The sequence below is a fragment of the Lytechinus variegatus genome, chromosome 7, assembly GCF_018143015.1.
Source record: "Lytechinus variegatus isolate NC3 chromosome 7, Lvar_3.0, whole genome shotgun sequence".
NCBI lineage: Eukaryota > Metazoa > Echinodermata > Echinoidea > Temnopleuroida > Toxopneustidae > Lytechinus > Lytechinus variegatus.
The window spans coordinates 33466497-33483934 of NC_054746.1; the positions used below are offsets into that span (position 1 = coordinate 33466497).

At 34.9% G+C, this 17438-nt stretch overlaps 2 protein-coding genes across 6 annotated transcripts in view; one reads left to right on the forward strand and one right to left on the reverse strand.

The window, feature by feature from the left end:
• Window positions 1-1128: 1128 nt before the first annotated feature.
• LOC121419071 (phosphatidylinositol N-acetylglucosaminyltransferase subunit H-like) lies at window positions 1129-7358 on the reverse strand. Its single transcript, XM_041613364.1, has 5 exons — window positions 6985-7358; window positions 3708-3780; window positions 2936-3063; window positions 2185-2268; window positions 1129-1657 (listed from the first exon to the last, which is right to left on the reverse strand). The coding sequence occupies exons 1-5, from the start codon at window positions 7009-7011 to the stop codon at window positions 1535-1537; spliced, it is 435 nt and encodes a 144-aa protein (XP_041469298.1). The 5' UTR covers window positions 7012-7358; the 3' UTR covers window positions 1129-1534.
• A 48-nt stretch (window positions 7359-7406) lies between these two features.
• The window catches only part of LOC121419070 (myosin-13-like), a 38004-nt gene continuing 27972 nt past the window's right edge, over window positions 7407-17438 (forward strand). For all 5 annotated transcript variants that reach the window (XM_041613358.1, XM_041613361.1, XM_041613360.1 and 2 more), the window contains exons 1-3: window positions 7407-7564; window positions 13255-13340; window positions 16210-16374. In XM_041613358.1, the coding sequence (XP_041469292.1) occupies window positions 7504-7564; window positions 13255-13340; window positions 16210-16374 (312 nt within the window). In that variant the 5' untranslated portion in view covers window positions 7407-7503. The remainder of the gene's footprint in view (window positions 7565-13254; window positions 13341-16209; window positions 16375-17438) is intronic.

The window sequence follows — 17438 nt, forward strand, 5'->3', positions numbered from 1 at the left end:
AACTTTGTTGTTAAAATAGCAGAAAAAATAGTAAAAAATATTGGTGAAGGTTTGAGGAAAATCTGTTAAAAAATAAGAAAGTTATTAGAGTTCAAAGTTTTGGATTTGTGACGTCATAAACAAGCAGCTGCCCCATGTGTTATGTAGTATAAAATGCACGAATTTCAAATTTTGTATGGTTCCTGATGACTTAATTTTGTTTTCTATTCATGATCGGGTGTAGAATGATTTGTCTATTGATATACAAAAGGTACAGTGAAAACCATTTTTAATTTTCTGAGGAAATGACATTTCATTGATTTTTTTACCATTCGCTATGTAGGAATGCTGCTCGCATATGACGTCACAAATCAAATAATTGAAATTCTAATAACTTTTTGATTATTCAATGAATTTTTCTCAAACCTTCGGCAATATTTTTTATTATTTTTTCTGCTATTTTTACAATAAACTTTTTATCAGGGTGAACTTCCCCTTTAATAGCTAATATTATTGAACAATATTTTCTGGCGTCAACTCCATTCACTGTTGAAACAGGGAAACCTAAGGCAATGCATCATAAATAGCTCAAAATATTGGGAATCGAGGGTAATCAGGAATCAAAATCTAACTTTAACTATCTAACATGAAAAGGTCTTTTATTGATGGTTTGAACTAAGGTCTATCAAATATTAAAGGAGAAATTGTGAATTATTTGGAACAGTTCTAACTTTTATATTATACAACCTATTTTGAAAGAAAAATCCAGTTTATTCAAATCAACTTTTTAAAATGAACTTGCCCGTTAAGTAACAAATGATTTAATTCAAGATTCTCTATTTTCAAGCTTTGAATTCGTTTTCAGCTGTAATAAAAGAGTATACCATGAACAAAGCAATCTAAAATCAAACATAAAATAACATAAAAATGTTGAGTCCCTCCCTGCACCTTGATTTTTTTCTTTTAATTGTATAAAACTGGGCATGGAATGTAACAAACTTATCATGATACAATTGTTGCATATAGTTTTCTGACCTGTAAGAAAAGTTTTAAAGGCCTTTATAATAAAAATAATTTCATCACAGACCTTATTTATATCACATTCAAGTTTTTCAAGAGTCAAATAGGTAAAAAAAAATATATTAAACTGTCATAAAATAAAGATTTTAGTCCAAAATATTTCTTTGAAATTTTATAAACACACTTTCAATGGAAAAGTAGACAATCTGAAGGTGTTTCATAAATCTTTTAGTAAATTAAAATGATTATATGCACAACAGGTGACTTGTTCTTAGATGTCAAATCAGATTTCAATAATTTTCATTCCCAACAGCTACAGTTATTATACGATCTCTAAAACTCACTTAAAGTGTACTATTTGTTAAAATTTGTATAAGGGTTTTTAGTAATTCAGACTCATATAAAAAAACACGGAAATTCTGGGATATCGTATTTGGCAAAATTACATGTCACCAGTCTTGTGTAGTCTTGTATAACTTACAAAATATCTAGTCTAATAATTTACTACAGCTTGTTTGTTTATTCAAATTTGCTGTCATCTCACAGCACAGTTATCTCCACCTGCTTTAGATGATTCCAAATGGTGCTTTTCAAAGTCCCACATTCTATGAACGGAGGCATGGATTTCTTGAAGTTTATCAAGTCTTGGCATGGAGTGCTGGAAAGTGAGAGGAAAACATGCAGAGAATATATCATTGGGAATGTAGAAAGTAATTCACCCTTCGCTCTGATACAGAAAGTGTGATCCGAAAGTATTATCCTAACTTGAAAAACATGAAAAGTAGGCAAATTCGGGCGAGTTTTAAAAACAAATTTGGGAAACAAAAACTATAAATATAATGAAAATGACTAATCAGTTAACACATTGGTATTTCTTGTTATTTGAATAGTTAATGTCACTGTTTGAGACAACTCTTCTTTTTTCCAAAACAAACATGAATAACTTGTCTGTTTTTCAAAAAGTTTTATTCATGCATTTGTTTCGCAAATGGAACCTGTAAGAATATTATCAGTAGCATATTTTCATTACTGTCTCTTATGAACAAAATCTTAAGAGAAACTGCAAAGGGGAGAGTACCGGTAGTCAGTGCATTTCATGACTCAATGAAAATAGACTTAGTTATCTTTCTAATTTTCAAACATTGTTTTATCAAGAGTTGTATCTAAATTGTTGTGTTCACTCACCATAAATACTGGCACCAATGAATTTGTCCACTCTGTACCATTTTGATGTTTCAAAAGAACAGCCAAATAGTAAACTACCTTGTTCTAAAATATAATAAAACAGAGTGACAGGGCATTTAGAATTACACACGTCTTCAGTTTTGTCAAAAGAGAGCAAGTATCAATTTTAAATAAACAATCAACGAATAAAGGTGTGGATCCAGAGTCAGGCTATTATAGGATGCGAATTTGTCCTAAAAGCAAAAAAAAAAGGTCCTCGCTCCATTGTACAGGGTGCACAATGAAGGAATTGTACGGGGTCCACCATTGTATTTTCACATTTTACCGGGTGCGCCCCCAGCTTTTGCCCCCCCCCCCTCCTTGATCTGCACCTGAAATACTGAATTTAAAAAACGTCTCTTTTGATTTGTTGTCTTGGAAATAAAACCTGAACCAAGGCAGTATTTTTTCACTTGCAATATGAAGAAAGTTGCCACTGGACATACAATGTATAGATAGGTGAGTCTGTCTTAGTCTTCTTGGGACCACAGACATAGTCCTGCATTGCTATACAAATGCAAAACTATCAAAACAAATAATTGCACAGGTTACACAACACTGTGTAAGAAGGGATGTCATCATGGCGCAATAGTCAGTGGCCCTTGGTAGGAGGGAAATCGCTGACGATATCTAAGTGATATAACACTGCCCATCGATTCTCAAGTCAGCGTGGTGTTAAAAACACTCAAGTGATAAATAAGAAATCACTCACCATTGTTACAGCTTCATGGATAACAATGTCTTGAACTGCTCTGAAAGGAATAAACTTGGTGACTCTACGTCCGGTGACATACTCCGAAGATATTTGCACCCCAAGGGAAGATATCAGCAGCAGTGTTTCTACAAGTCAAGGTGGAAAAAAATACATCAAAATATTCAAAAGATAGTTAATTTAATGAGTGAGGATTACAAAATGAGATTATCAAGAACACAATGTACATGTAGTTATAACACTCTAGAAAAATAATTCAAAAATAGGCCTACGGCGACATTGTAAACATATCAAATTAAAAATGCTATTTCCAATGAAAATTACATGAATTTAAAAGTAAAAAATTGAGAATCCAAAACATAAATTACATGATTCCTTTAGTTCAAGTTTAATCCATTCAGTTTGGTAGTGTATACAATTCTGTTCATTTCTGTATCACCTCAGTTCAAATTTCATGAGGTATTATCGGTACAATTTATCTGATTACCCTATGTTGTATGCAGGTTCTTCTCGGTCTCCCTTGGTCTTTTCCTATTCAGGTGTATCCACCAACACACAAGACTTTTCCCAATTCTAATTTCAGTCCATTTGATTTTGTCTTCTGAGTTCTTGCATTGTTTGCTGCTTTTTGGATGTTTTAGCTTTTATCATTCTATTCATGATTCACCAGTTTTATTAGTTCTTAAGTTCTACTTTGTCATTCAGCTCCCTACATCAAGGAACTGTTACTTCTAGAAGAAAATCATCACATGTAAGGACTTGTTAGTTTTACCTTTTGAAACTGAAGAATGAATGTACAGAACAAGCAGAACACTAATCATGATAGCAAGAACTGCATTCCAGAACTGTAAAAGAAAATTGGATTAGAAATGATTTTATTTGGGTAAAAGACTGAATAAATCAAAACCTTCATGAAAATCATTCCATGGAAATTCATTCTATTCAGTAATCATATCTATTTAACTAAACATGATCTTCTCATCAAGCATTCCAAATTTGACTCACAATATAGGCTAAAGCAGGGGTTCTCAAACTACGGCCCGCGGGCCGGATCCGGCCCATGGAGCTTCTCAGTCCAGCCCGCAAGACTCTGCTGTTGTTTTTTTTTTCAATCACCTTTAAGTCACAATATGAAACATAACTCAATATAATTACATTGTGTATCCATGTAGACCACTAGACCTAATGGTAATAAAAGTAATGGCAGTCAAATTAATTTGACTTTTAAACAAAGATTAGTGGAGTCTTTTCTGTCTGTTCGATCAACTTTCTTATTAGATGACTAACGATGTTCTTACCATGTTTGGATCTATTCTACATACAGGTGCAAAAGTGTATTTTCCACAATGAACATTTTTTAAAGAACTAACTCATATCGAAGTACCTTGACGGTTTTCAAAGTGGTGGGGGGTTGTCTGGCCATGCAAAAAATCATAATCATATGGTCATTTTTACGTTTTTGAACATGTTTTTTTTTCAAATTGTGGGGAGGGGGCACTCAACCCAAAAAGTGGTGGGGGTGTGCCGCGGGTGAGACAAAAAACGGGGGCTTGGAGCGGGCTTATTGTAAAAAGGAGGGTCCTCGGAACGGGCTTCAGAACTACAAATGTTTTTGAAAACGGAGGTCCTTGGAATGGATCGCCGAGTGCGTATGCATCCCCATGGAACGGGTATGCGTGCATGATGCAGCTAGCGCGGCCTCCGCCGGGTGCGCTCACGTAGAGGCGATGGTAGCGCTCTGCGGCCGCCGTTCACCAAAAATGCAGCTCATTGCAGCAGATAAATGCGACTGGAGCAGCGTAACAAAAAATATGCGAAGCTTTGGAGCGGATTTCTTTCTTCTATTTTCTCGATAAGAAGAAGAAAATGCTATGCCTTGGAGGCTTGGAGGCTTGGAGCGGCTTTCTTTGTTCTTTTTCTCACTAAGACAAAAATGCTATGCCTTGGAACGGAAATTTGAGTGTAAAAATTGTGACATATGACCTTGACCTTTCAGAGAGAAAAAATGTGCCATTACGTATGGGACGCAATCACGCAGAGAAAAGACAATTTTTAATACATTTTTTTCAAGTTGAGAATTCTCTGAAAGTATTTCACTTGACAACTTGAAACTTAGTGTGATAGAAGTCACAATACTATAGTATATTTATGACAAGTTTCATGTCATAAGCCAAATCCCTCTAATTACAGACTCTAATTAAACAAATTAATGACATGTTACGTATGGGACATTTTGTTCCCATAGAGAACGTACACAATTTTCCCCACAATTCAAAAAATTGAAATAATTTAAAAAATGGAAATAACAAAAGATTTCTTTCTTTTAAAATGTTCTACTGAGAAATATTTGACATGACTAAAGGGGAAATTAGCCATTTCAACCTTTTTATTTCTAGTTTTTCATGGTTTCATGAATTTCTTATGTATTTCTATTGTTTTTTGTTTTTCATATTGTTCCACTTTCACAATTTTTTCGCTTCGATTGTATTCATTAATCAGTATTCATAACAAATCAGTCTTTAAAAACTAAAGAAAAGGTAAATATCTTTTTAGAGCACTCTTGAAATCTCCATTCACTTTGTACACAAATCTCCCAGTTTACATTGTGTGTAAATGTCCCATACGTAACAATTTTTTAATCAACTTTTAATTAAAAAAAGTAAACTCTATTTTTGAAACTTTTTATGGTATAAAATTTTCATACTTAATGAATTAGAACTTCCCAGAGATGCAACAATACAAGTATTGTATTATGAGAAATAACTTAAAAAAACATCCTCAAAATGTTACGTATGGGATATTCCATCCTTGGACAAGACCTAATTTGCATGATTAACTAGATAACACCACTTTTTTCTGCCAAAAGTAATAAGATGTTAGAGGGTCCATGTCCCATCTATGACTAAATCTCAGAAGTTTTGTTTTCATTTTCTATGAGTTTTTATAATTGTCCCATATGTAACGCCTATTTTACCAATTATGCAAATTAGGTGCCCCAAATTAGCATAAATATGCATATTATCAAATTTTTCTTAATGAAATTTTGAAATTCAATATTTGGGCTTTCTTACCCCACCAAAGATAACTTCTTAAATTAAAGATGAAATTTTGCCTTCTAGGGTGACCTTTTCTTGGACTTGCCCTATTTTGAAGTCTGTTCTAATTTTTGCCTGCGTTCCATATGAAACTTTCATAAATTTGTTGGATTAAATGCTCCCAAAATAAGGACCAGATTGCACAAGAGAGCATCTCGGACCCTGACCGCAAGGGTCTTTGCACTTCGCGCACATTTTTTTTCTAAGTATCCACTTCATCCTGGCCCGTTCAGGTTTACTTGGAGTCTCATCTGGCCCTTCAAAGAAAAAGTTTGAGAACCCCTGGGCTAAACATATTAGTCTCAAACACTGTCATTTCACTTTTTATTTGCAACAAAATTTCTGTTTTTCATAATAAAAATGAAACCTTCAAGTGATAGAGGCTGACAAGTGACAATGCCAAGTCAAGAGCGACCCGAAACCAGGAAATTTGAGAAAGTGGATAAAACCCTGTCCCTACATTTAGGCTGACCACATTTTACACCTAAGTCCTAACTTCATCATTTTCATTTAACTTTCCATTTTTCATTTCATTTACAAAATTTTTCATACGATGTACTCATATTACATTCTAGAATCTATTTCACATTTAATTAATCCCAACTTTTACCAACAAAGTTAATACATCAGTGATCACTTTAATTTAGGGGTCAAGGAGACATAAATATATTAGGCTGTTCCTAAATTAGTGATGTAGAAAGAGCTAGATAATTTAAATCATCATCATGCAAATCACATTCAAACACACGGTGATTCTTTTTATTAAACAAATTATGACTGTTTTTCATCTTTTTCACTTAACCATGTTAACAGACATGACATGACAGAGCCGGCTCGATCTAGCTGCATTGCATGCCACATTGCCACATGGCCTGCTTGCATAAATTTTGCATTCATAAAAATTAAAATATAAACATTTTATGCAACAATGAACAAGCCCTGTAGTATACTCACCAAAACTGTGAGTCCTACTGCTGACATAAAGAAGAAAATATGCAATATATGACAACTTGATTTTGATTGTTTTGCAGTCACAGATATTTCACAGATAAGCTGGTCATCTTTCCATTTCACACCTTCACACCTCCAGCTCCTTGCCCCAGGCCCAACTTGCGCTGGCTTAACAATTGCGTATCCTCCTTCACATTGTCAATATCATGGGCATAGTAGAAGTCATTCTTCAAATCTGTATCCATCAGTGTGTTACAAGGCAGTCATCACCGCAGATTGACGTCTGATGAAACACAATTTGATCTAGATAAATTTGAAGCCACTAATAATGTATTGTCAATGCTAGCTATGCAAGTCGTCTGTCTAATTTACACAGATATCAGTACGTGGGACTGAACAAAATACTTCCGCTATGCTGCCCTCTGTAGTTGTTTACTTGCACCCAGGCAACGGGAAACTTTTTGTTTTCAGCGACGTCCAACAGGAATTGTTTTCAACAGGATCCAGAGAAATTTTGCCAAAATGTCTGCCAGCACGGAAATGCCAGGAGTGAATGCTGCACTCCAGCGTCTTCAAGAATTAGGTAATTATTTAAGTTGGATTACATATGGGTTTAGGATTTTTATTTATTGCCCAGCCGGGCTGCGGTTGTAACGCCGCGCCGTCGAATGCCGGGAATTCACGTACAAACACCCCGAAGCTCTGGCGGGTGGTACCTTAAGCGATGCGATGTACCCGGGTAGGTAGGATGGGGGAGTCGGGTGTCCGGACACTTTATAATTTCGAAGCCTTCTTTTTTGTCTTTGGATTACACTAAAAATATGAATTCACTAGCTGTAATCATCTTCTATTTTGTTCTATATAATATTTCCTAACATTTTGTACTAAAAATTGATGAAACTTCACTTGTAAATTTTTCCAAATGACTTTCTAAAATTGATTGTCCGTACACACAACCTGTCCGGACACACAACAACTGGGTATGTGATAACCCAGGGGGCTCCCCGTGTATTTGACCATACTCACGGGACTAGCCACTCACACAACATGCAAAGTTAGTAATACTAACCTCGCACAACGCATGTGGTTTCATAGTGGACTTTGACGTTTTCATTCATCACATGAATGTGAGGGAATGAAAAACGCCAAACGTTTCAGTATTTCTCCACTATCGTAATGATTTAAGTTTGTTTTAAAAATGAATTGGAAATTGTTTATAAAAGTGTTTTTATCGCTTACCTCCAAGTCTCAACCAGGATACTCCGTTCGATCCGTCCTTAATACTGCGGTGGAAAGTACGCAAACAACAAGCGAAAAGCAATTTTTCGTATCGAACATTCTCAATTCAAGTCGTCAGCGCATAATAGGAAATTGTACCAAAAATCAACAGGTTGCATCTCATGTATATACTTATTGGTAAAGTACGCCATCTTTTGACAAGATGATGATGAAAGTGGATTGAACGAGCAAGAAAATAATGCTGATCGCCTAGAATGCAGCTAGCTTGCAAGACCGTAAACAAAGGTACGGTAGGCACTTAAGAACCAAGTTTGAAAGGACACTCGTAAAATTACGTCACTGTCGCGATGAATATTCATTAGATCGTGGTCGTGCGTGTTCAATACACACTGAGTGCATGCATGCAGAGAGTTTGTATTGAACACGCACGACCACGATCTAATGAATATTCATCGGCGAGAGTGACATAATTTTACGAGTATCCTTTCAAACTTGGTTCTTAAGTGCCTACCGGCTTTGTGAATAATATCGCGCGCCCTCTTTAGGCAAAAATTGATATCCACGCTGAGCAGAAGTTATCTACGTGAAGATCACGAAAAATGCTCTTATTTTATTAAAAAAAACAGCAAAGAGAATTCATCAAACGATCCATATGGTTCGGTAAGTGTTATAGAAAAAGTAGAATTCTTAGCTACATGTATGATGTAAAGTCATAGTTATTTTAGTAAAAAGGGTGTGAAAGATTCGCGACCAGGTGCATATGAATCCTTCACACACGAGACGATTTGAAACCATGAGTGGGGACTAGCATGATTTATGGTCTAACTATTTCTCCAAATGTATTGTGGAAACAGAAATTATGCACTTACCACGCTTATAATGGATGAAGGTCTAACGAGTGGCAGTTTTCCTGACATCTAGGCACAGACTGGAACCTCAAAAAAACCCAGAAGGAAAAACCAGTTCCACTGGACCAGTTAGACCAGTATAATTTTAACTGGTAACTCTGGAAATTGTTACATCGGTTTACTGGTCTAACTGGTCATACTGGTCCAGTTAAAATTTTACTGGTCCAGTTAAAAATTAAACTGGTCTTGAAGTACTGGAATTTTATACTGGTCTTGTTTCTGGTGGTTGTTACTGGTCTCACTGGTTAAAATTTTACTGGTCCAGTTAAAAATTAAACTGGTCTTGAAGTACTGGAATTTTATACTGGTCTTGTTTCTGGTGGTTGTTACTGGTCTCACTGGTCTTCATACTGGTCTCACTGGTCTTCATACTGGTCTAACTGGTCCTCAAACTGGTCGAACTGGTCCTCGTACTGGTCTTACTGGATCAGTATATTACATGCATTTGGTTTGTTATATACCATGGCCAGTGAAATGTGATGGAAAAGATAGTTAGTAAATTAATCTTTCTGCTGTTATTTTGAATGTGATGTATGAAATTACACATTTTCATTGTGAATTAGTTCACACTTATTTTGAAGATTTTCAAACAACAATGAGTGCTATTGCAAGGATATTCCATTATAAATCCTGATTTTTCTTTAAAAAACAGGAAATATGCAAATGAGGTAAACCACATGATCAGCATCATCAGAATTACTGGTATTACTGGTCTTGACCAGTTTAATTTCAAACATGAATTACTTTAGACCAGTTGACTATATAAAGAGGACTACATCTTGCTAACTGGGCGTTGTGGCGTGCACCTGTAATCCAAGCTGTGCGGAAGTTCCAAATTGATGCAGAGGTTCGAGCCCTGGTCACGTCTTTCGGATGGTGACGTTAAAGGTTGGTCCCAGACGTAAATAATCATATCTGATTGATACACGTCTGACAAAACTCAATACACACACACACGCTTTGATCTTAATCATATTTAGAGGAAATAATTATTTTAATGTTAATATCAATACTTGATAATTATGCTAATATTAATAATGATAATTACAATATCAATAACAACTGGAATTTAATTTGTCATGCGGACGAATTAGGTGGTCTGTCTTTATACTCGCCATCATGAACACTATTACCATGTTCATGCATATCGGTGATATGATCTTCATGATGACAACGGAATGCTCATTATGGAATACTTGTGAAATACGGGAGATAATAAAGCACTGAAAAGGGTCTCTTTGATGTATGACAATACATGTGATATGAAAAAAAGTAATTAAAATCTGTTTTATCTTGCTAAATTTTAACTTTTATACCATTAAATTATCATGAAAGATCATGAAACGAGGTGGTAAAAAGAAAAAAAATGAAAAAAAAATCATCTTGTTTACCCCAGGACTCGAACCTCCGCCCTCGAGAAAGCAAGTCAAATGCGTTATCCATTGAGCCACGGTGTTCCTCATACAGATTACACATAAGCAATTTTGAGAATTACAATTCCAATTTTGCAAGTGAAAAACGGGCATGATCCCGGCATCTGATAAAAAAATGGAGGGAACATGTGCGAAAGCTTAGGATCTCAGCTACATTATACTAAAAGCTCAGGGAAAAGTGACACTAAAAAATGGAGATATGGCTCACGAAATAGAGGAATGTCGAATCCAGTTTTGAGAAAAAGTCATGTCCCATAGAGATTACACGCAAAATGAGGAAAAATGACATGCCTCTTTTCATCGCTGTTTTACGCCATGATGCGTTTTTCAAAATGAAAATTCATGTTACTCAGGAGAAAGAGTACATTCTAAACTACAACATATCCAAACCTGGGCGAAAAATAATCTATATTCAAGAAGTTACAACCAAATTTGCATAAATTTGATGACGTCATTTTTGAAAAAATGAAATTTTTAGTTTAGGCGCCATTTTGATGACGTCATGATCAAATTGAGGGACATTGGTGACATGAAATCAAATTTACAACTCATACTCTATCGATATATGAAAAAAAATTGGGGGTCAATGGACTATTTAAAGAGCTACAGTGAATTTTCAATAGGCATGTTTTTGCCCATATATGGCCTATAGTGAGAGCTCGCGCGCACACGTGCTGCAAAGTTTAACGGGTGTTAATTTCGTTATTAATGGTTGTAGAAGGTTGATCAAGGTATCAAATTGTTCAAAATTTTATTATCAATGCAATGATGTAAAAAAAAAACGGTGTTTCTGTGTTGCGTTAGGGCGTTACGCGCGGAAACGCGCGCGCGCAAATTTTGAAATGCTTAAAATGACCTGAAACGTACCCAAAAAATTTTATAGGCCATTTGGAGGATTTTTTTACCTTTGACGCGCGCGTCATGACCTTTACATGACCTTTGATGACATTGACAGTTGACCTTTGACCTGAAGTTAATGTCATGTAAATATTGTTAATTTTTGATAATTGATAATGAAGATATGATCAAATGAAGAATTTTACAAAATGGCGCGTAGATGACGTCATCATAACCATATGACCTTGAAAAGCTTAGTATGCCGTCTCTATGATAGATTCTATGTATGACGAAAAAATCAGCAAAATTGATTCAGCCAATTCCGAGAAAAGTTGGCGACAAACATAGGTGACAAGAATAAAGAAACTTACGCTTAAAGAAAATTCTGACGAAAACAATAGGTGATCTGTCATAGACAGACCACCTAATAATAAGAATGATTACAATGATCATAATAATCATAATAATAATAATTGTGATAATCATAAGAGCAATGATGATAACAATGATAAATGATAACGATAATAAGTTTCTCTGAATTGCAAGATTCATTTTTCATAATTTGTTAAATGATCTGACTTGAAAGTCATTATTTATTGGACCAGTAACCAGAATGCAATTGTTTGAACTGGTCTCCAGTTCATTTTTACTGGTCCAGTTAAAAATCAATTGGTCCAGTAAACATATACTGGAAACCAGTAAAAATCTACTGGAAACCATTTATTGGACCAGTAACACCAGTTTAATGAAAAACAATTTAACTGGTATTTCTAATTGCTTCAACTGGAATGCAATTGTTGGAACTGGTCTCCAGTTGATTTTTACTGGTCCAGTTAAAAATCAACTGGCCCAGTAAAAATATACTGGAAACCAGTAAAATTATACTGGAAACCAGTAAAATTATACTGGAAACCAGTAAAATTATACTGGAAACCAGTAAAAAAAAATTACTGGTCTAACTGGTTTTTCCTTCTGGGAATGAAAAGTTCTCTCTTTCTACCCCTGTCTCGATCGGCCATTTTTGTTTTGAATCATAACAAAATGGCCGATCGAAACTGGGGTAGAAGGAGAGATATACACGCCCCACGGTAAGCCCGTGGGCTGCACGGGCGCTCCCTGGGTTAGGTAGGGGCCTATAGTCTATACCTCTAGCGAAGTTCGTGCAGGCTCCACTACGGTACGGTACCACTAATGTTACACTAGTCACTACGCTCCACCTACCCGAGTTACAAAGGTGGGATTTTATGGGAGGAAAATATAAAATTAATGCAACACCACAATCTTTAAAAGCAATTAATTATTATTCTTACTTTACACAAAGTTTCACTTATTTTCCATGCTTCTATCAGTCTCAAAATTTGTGATTTTGGATACATATTACATGGATACATGTAGAACTTCATTTTTAACATTCAAAGAATGTCAATTTCATTTTTAAGCAAATATTCATTAAAAAAAAAAAGAAATATATTTTGAGAAGATGGGGAAAGCACTTGCTGATGTTTATGTAGCCATCTGAAGACAAGACTGGGGATCAGGAGCACATTGTTTACAAGTGATAACATGGATGACGATTTTATTTTCAATTACAGATTATCCTTCTCTAATTTGTGTTAAATACTCCAAAGATAATTGACAAAGAGCAAGAAGCTTTATTATACTAATGGCAATGCGAGGTTTGAGTTAAACTTGTAGCTGCCGCTACATGGGAATGGTGACAGAGATTTGAAAGATGGCAGTTTGTGATGATTGGACCCAGAGTGTTGAAGACAGCCATGATAACTGACATCTATTTGATTTCTTGGTAGATGTATCTTTTTAATTTATTATGTTATGCTTTTTGCTTACTTTGATAGCTGAACGAATGAAGAGTGAAGAATTTGGCTTCAGGGATAATGATATTACAATGATTGATGGAGTATCAGAAGCTATCAAAGAATTGGTAAGAATTTCATATCAACCTTTGCAAAACCCCCACAATTTTCATAATCAAGCGTATCATTTGGTGAGGTTACTTTACCTTACGTTTTCTAGGTCAATTTAATTTAATTCTAGGGTTTTGTTGTTCCTGGAGTTCTTTTCATCATCATTGTAATCACCATTGTCATACAATCCTTACCACCATTGTCATCTGATCATCATTGTCGTCGTCATCATCATCATCATCATTATAGTCATGATAGTGAGTAATTACCTATATCTAGAGTTGGGCTCATTTAACTTTCTTCAATTACAATTGCAAATTACATAATTGAAGAAATGTTCAATTACAATTACTTTTCAATTAAATTACATTTTTTCCATTTAAATTACAATTCAATTACTTTTGTCAATTACAATTCAATTACTTTCTGTAAGTCATAAATCAGATCAATTTATATTTTGTATGTAGCCACCAATTTTGTGCACTTTAGCAATAGCATCTCCTCTTTCCTCCCTATCATGGGAAAGGATACAGTTTCATGCAAGAGAGCACTACCAGATATGGCTTAGGGAAAAGAGTAATGAGCAATCCAGAGTAAAGTTAGAATAATGTAATTGAATGTAATTAAAAGTAATTGACAGTAATTTAAGTCAATTACAATTACGTTCTTAAAAAAAATTCAATTACAAATTACTCTACAAATTAAAATTGCTCTAAAAAATAACATAATTAACACAACCCTGCCTATATCACCATTAGGTCACAATGATCATCTAATTGTTGTTTTGCAAACTCATTATATTGCCAGAATAAAGTAACACAAGGAACTAATTACATTATCCTGAATCTAACCTGCTGTTTACTGTTTACAATCGTTTCAATATAAAGGTTAGCGATTGATTGTACCCTGCCTTGATTTTTTTTTATAGATTGTACATTGTGGTCAATGCACACAATTATAAAGACATTGTTCTGCAATGTTCGTGTTACAGACCCATAATGGCCATTTTCCTCTTACCAATATATGATCTCCAATTTAGGGTTTAGCCACAAATAAACTATGATTCATGATTCATAGAGTTCTTGTTTTCAAATCAATCATCAAACCCTTGTTTTAATAAAAGATGTTAATATACAGCCCAACAAAGTGCAATGGCCATTTAAAATCTAGTATTTGTGTTTGAACATTGGTGATATGAAAAAAAATTGTTCAAATCAAACAGCATTATCTTCCCCTAGGGGTTTGATCATTATGGTATTCTTTGTAGCTAGGTTGATGCCATATTGCAATATGTATTACAAGTGGCTTCTCCACCGTCTCACTGTCACCCCCTAATCTCTGCAGCTTCTTTCTCTCCCTCTCTCTCTGCTGCTCTCTCTGCTTTTGTCCCTTCATCCCCCGAGGGGGGGGGGGTAGTCAAGTATATTGCTGTACTAACACATGCGTGACCCAAAAATGTGTTTAAAGGGGTATTTTTTCAGTTTTGGACACGGGCCGTGCGTGCACTCGTCAAGGGTATCAAAAACACTGATTTTCAAAAAAAGGGGGTAGTTTTGAAAGAATGGTCAGTTGCAGGGTCAAACATATTTAGGGTATGTTTTTTTTCCAAAGCTTTTTTTTTAAGACTAGCCAAATGTGTTTAGGGTATGTTTTTTCCCCTAGCTTTTTCCCTGTGGTCATATTCTGGCGACAACTTGTTAAGGGGCCAAAAATGTGTAAATAAAGTCTGCGAAAAACTGGTTTAGGGGTTATTTTGCACACAGAGAAAAACTCGTTTTGGGGGTGTTTTGAAATAATTTGGCCACGTGTGTGTTCAGCAACACATTTGACTGCCCCCCCCCTCCCCCCCCCTCGGGCTTCATCTCTCTGTTTATCTGTATATCTCTTCTCTCAGTTCCTGTGTCTCAGTCTCTATTTACCTCTTCTCTCTTTCTCCCTCTATTTATCTCTTTGGCTGTTTCTCTTTCACCCTCTCTCTTCTCTTTCTCTCTCTTTCTTTTCCTTTTTCTAACTCTCACATACTCCATACACCTCCTCCCCATACTCTGTGTGCTCTCTTGATTGTTATATACCCGCCCCCCTCTTATTTTAATTTGATGACAATCAATCATCATGATCCCTGAATGACATTGGCAGAAAATTCATTTATTTTACCCATTCGGGAGCAATATCAAAGGTCCCAATATAAAAAGGTGGCATCAAAGGATAATCATCTATGATATCATATAAATTGCCTCTTAGTCACCTCAGTTATTTCAATAAAACATTTGTAAGGAGTGAAGAACAGCTCTAATATATTGCAAGCAAGAGCACCATATCATATTTCCTCTGCTGTATACTGTCATTCTGTTGAGAATAAGTCAAGTGGCTATGTGGACTCTACAAAGATCCTACAAATTTATTGGCATCAAAATATCAAATGCCAAAACTTATCAGAAAAAAATCTCCACAAGTGAAAGTATCTTGTATGCTTCTAAGTACTGAATATTTGGTAAGTTGAAGTAATTTGAACTATGAATAATTCATAGGTATTCCATGAATAGATTTATTTTTTCCATCGTAATTTGACTTTTCCTGGATGAATCAAAACATACATCAGTTCATAGGTATTCTTGTCATGTGTTGCTGCATGAACAAGAGGGTCTCAAGACTTTGGTGTGTAATTCTTATTAAATCAGTATCTGTTTTTGTTCAATACTGAAAAAAAAATGTTTCAAGGAAACTGATCATTAAAATACTTAAATTGGCATTGCAGATAAGTTCTAAAACACTGTCTGAAGTCATTGAGAGAATGTCTAAGGCCCTATTTAATCTTTAAGAGGAAATATATATTGGATAAGAAGATTAAAAGCTAATCAAATAATTCATTAATTTTCCTTGTTTCAGGATGCAGAGCGAGTGAAGCTTCACATGCTTCTGGAGACAGAGACAATCAACTCCAGTATTCTTCGACATCAGCTTCAGTTCTTTCCTGATCAGATCAAGAAAGAAATCATGGCGGCTCTTGAATCAGCTCGACAGTCTAATGCAGATGAGCTCAAAAATTTGCAGGTGAATCACAGACCTTTGAATTATTCTGTTTTAGAATATCAAGGGAATTTGGAAGATCTTCAAGTGTAATATGACCTGTGAAATACATGTATTGATTAAATATATTGGGGTATTATTTATTTTTTCCTTTTTTGTTAGATTGGGTCGATAGTGGATGAAATACAATCAAAGGATAAACAGTATTATTGTTATTGTATTATTCTTGCCATGACTCTCATTTTATATTATATGCAGATGACACGTCGCTACTTGCCTCTCATGAAAATATTAATATCTTAACTGAAATTCTGAATAGAAATCTTGCCCGAATATCTTCATGGTTCAAGTGCAATAAACTTTCATTAAATAAAAGTAAAACGCAGTGTGTGATTTTTAGAAAGAGGGGTGTGCAATATAATACTTGCAACATTGTTTTAAAGGTAGACGGAACCCGTCTCCAATTCTATGACTCCGTGCAATTTCTAGGTGTTATATTGAGTAGCACACTCTGTTGGGATGTTCATATTAATTTTATTTGTAATAAGGTTTCTCGTTTTATTGGAAGTTTAAATCGACTAAAATATGACTTGCCAAAACACATTTTAATTACTCTTTATAACGCTTTCATTTTATCACATTTGACCTATTGTAACTCAATATGGGGAAATACATATTCTTGCCATCTACACAAACTGTTTTTATTACAGAAAAAAGCTATACGTATTTGTATGGGATCAGATTATAGAGCACCTACTTCGAAACTATTTAAGTCGCTAAGAACCCTTAAATTACAAGATATTAATACACTACAGATTGCTTCCTTAATGCAGCGGTATCATACTGGAACCCTTTCTCCTCAATTAATGAATATGTTCTCTTTCAATTGTAATATACATAATCACTATACAAGGTCTTCACGAAAACTTCACAGATGGAATTATAAGAATGACTTATCTAAATTTTCATTGCGTCACACTGGTCCCACAATATGGAATAGTCTGAATCTTGAACAATTTAATATTACCTTTCATAATATTTTTAAAAAGCAATATAAAAATAAACTGATCCAAAGTTACTAAGATCCT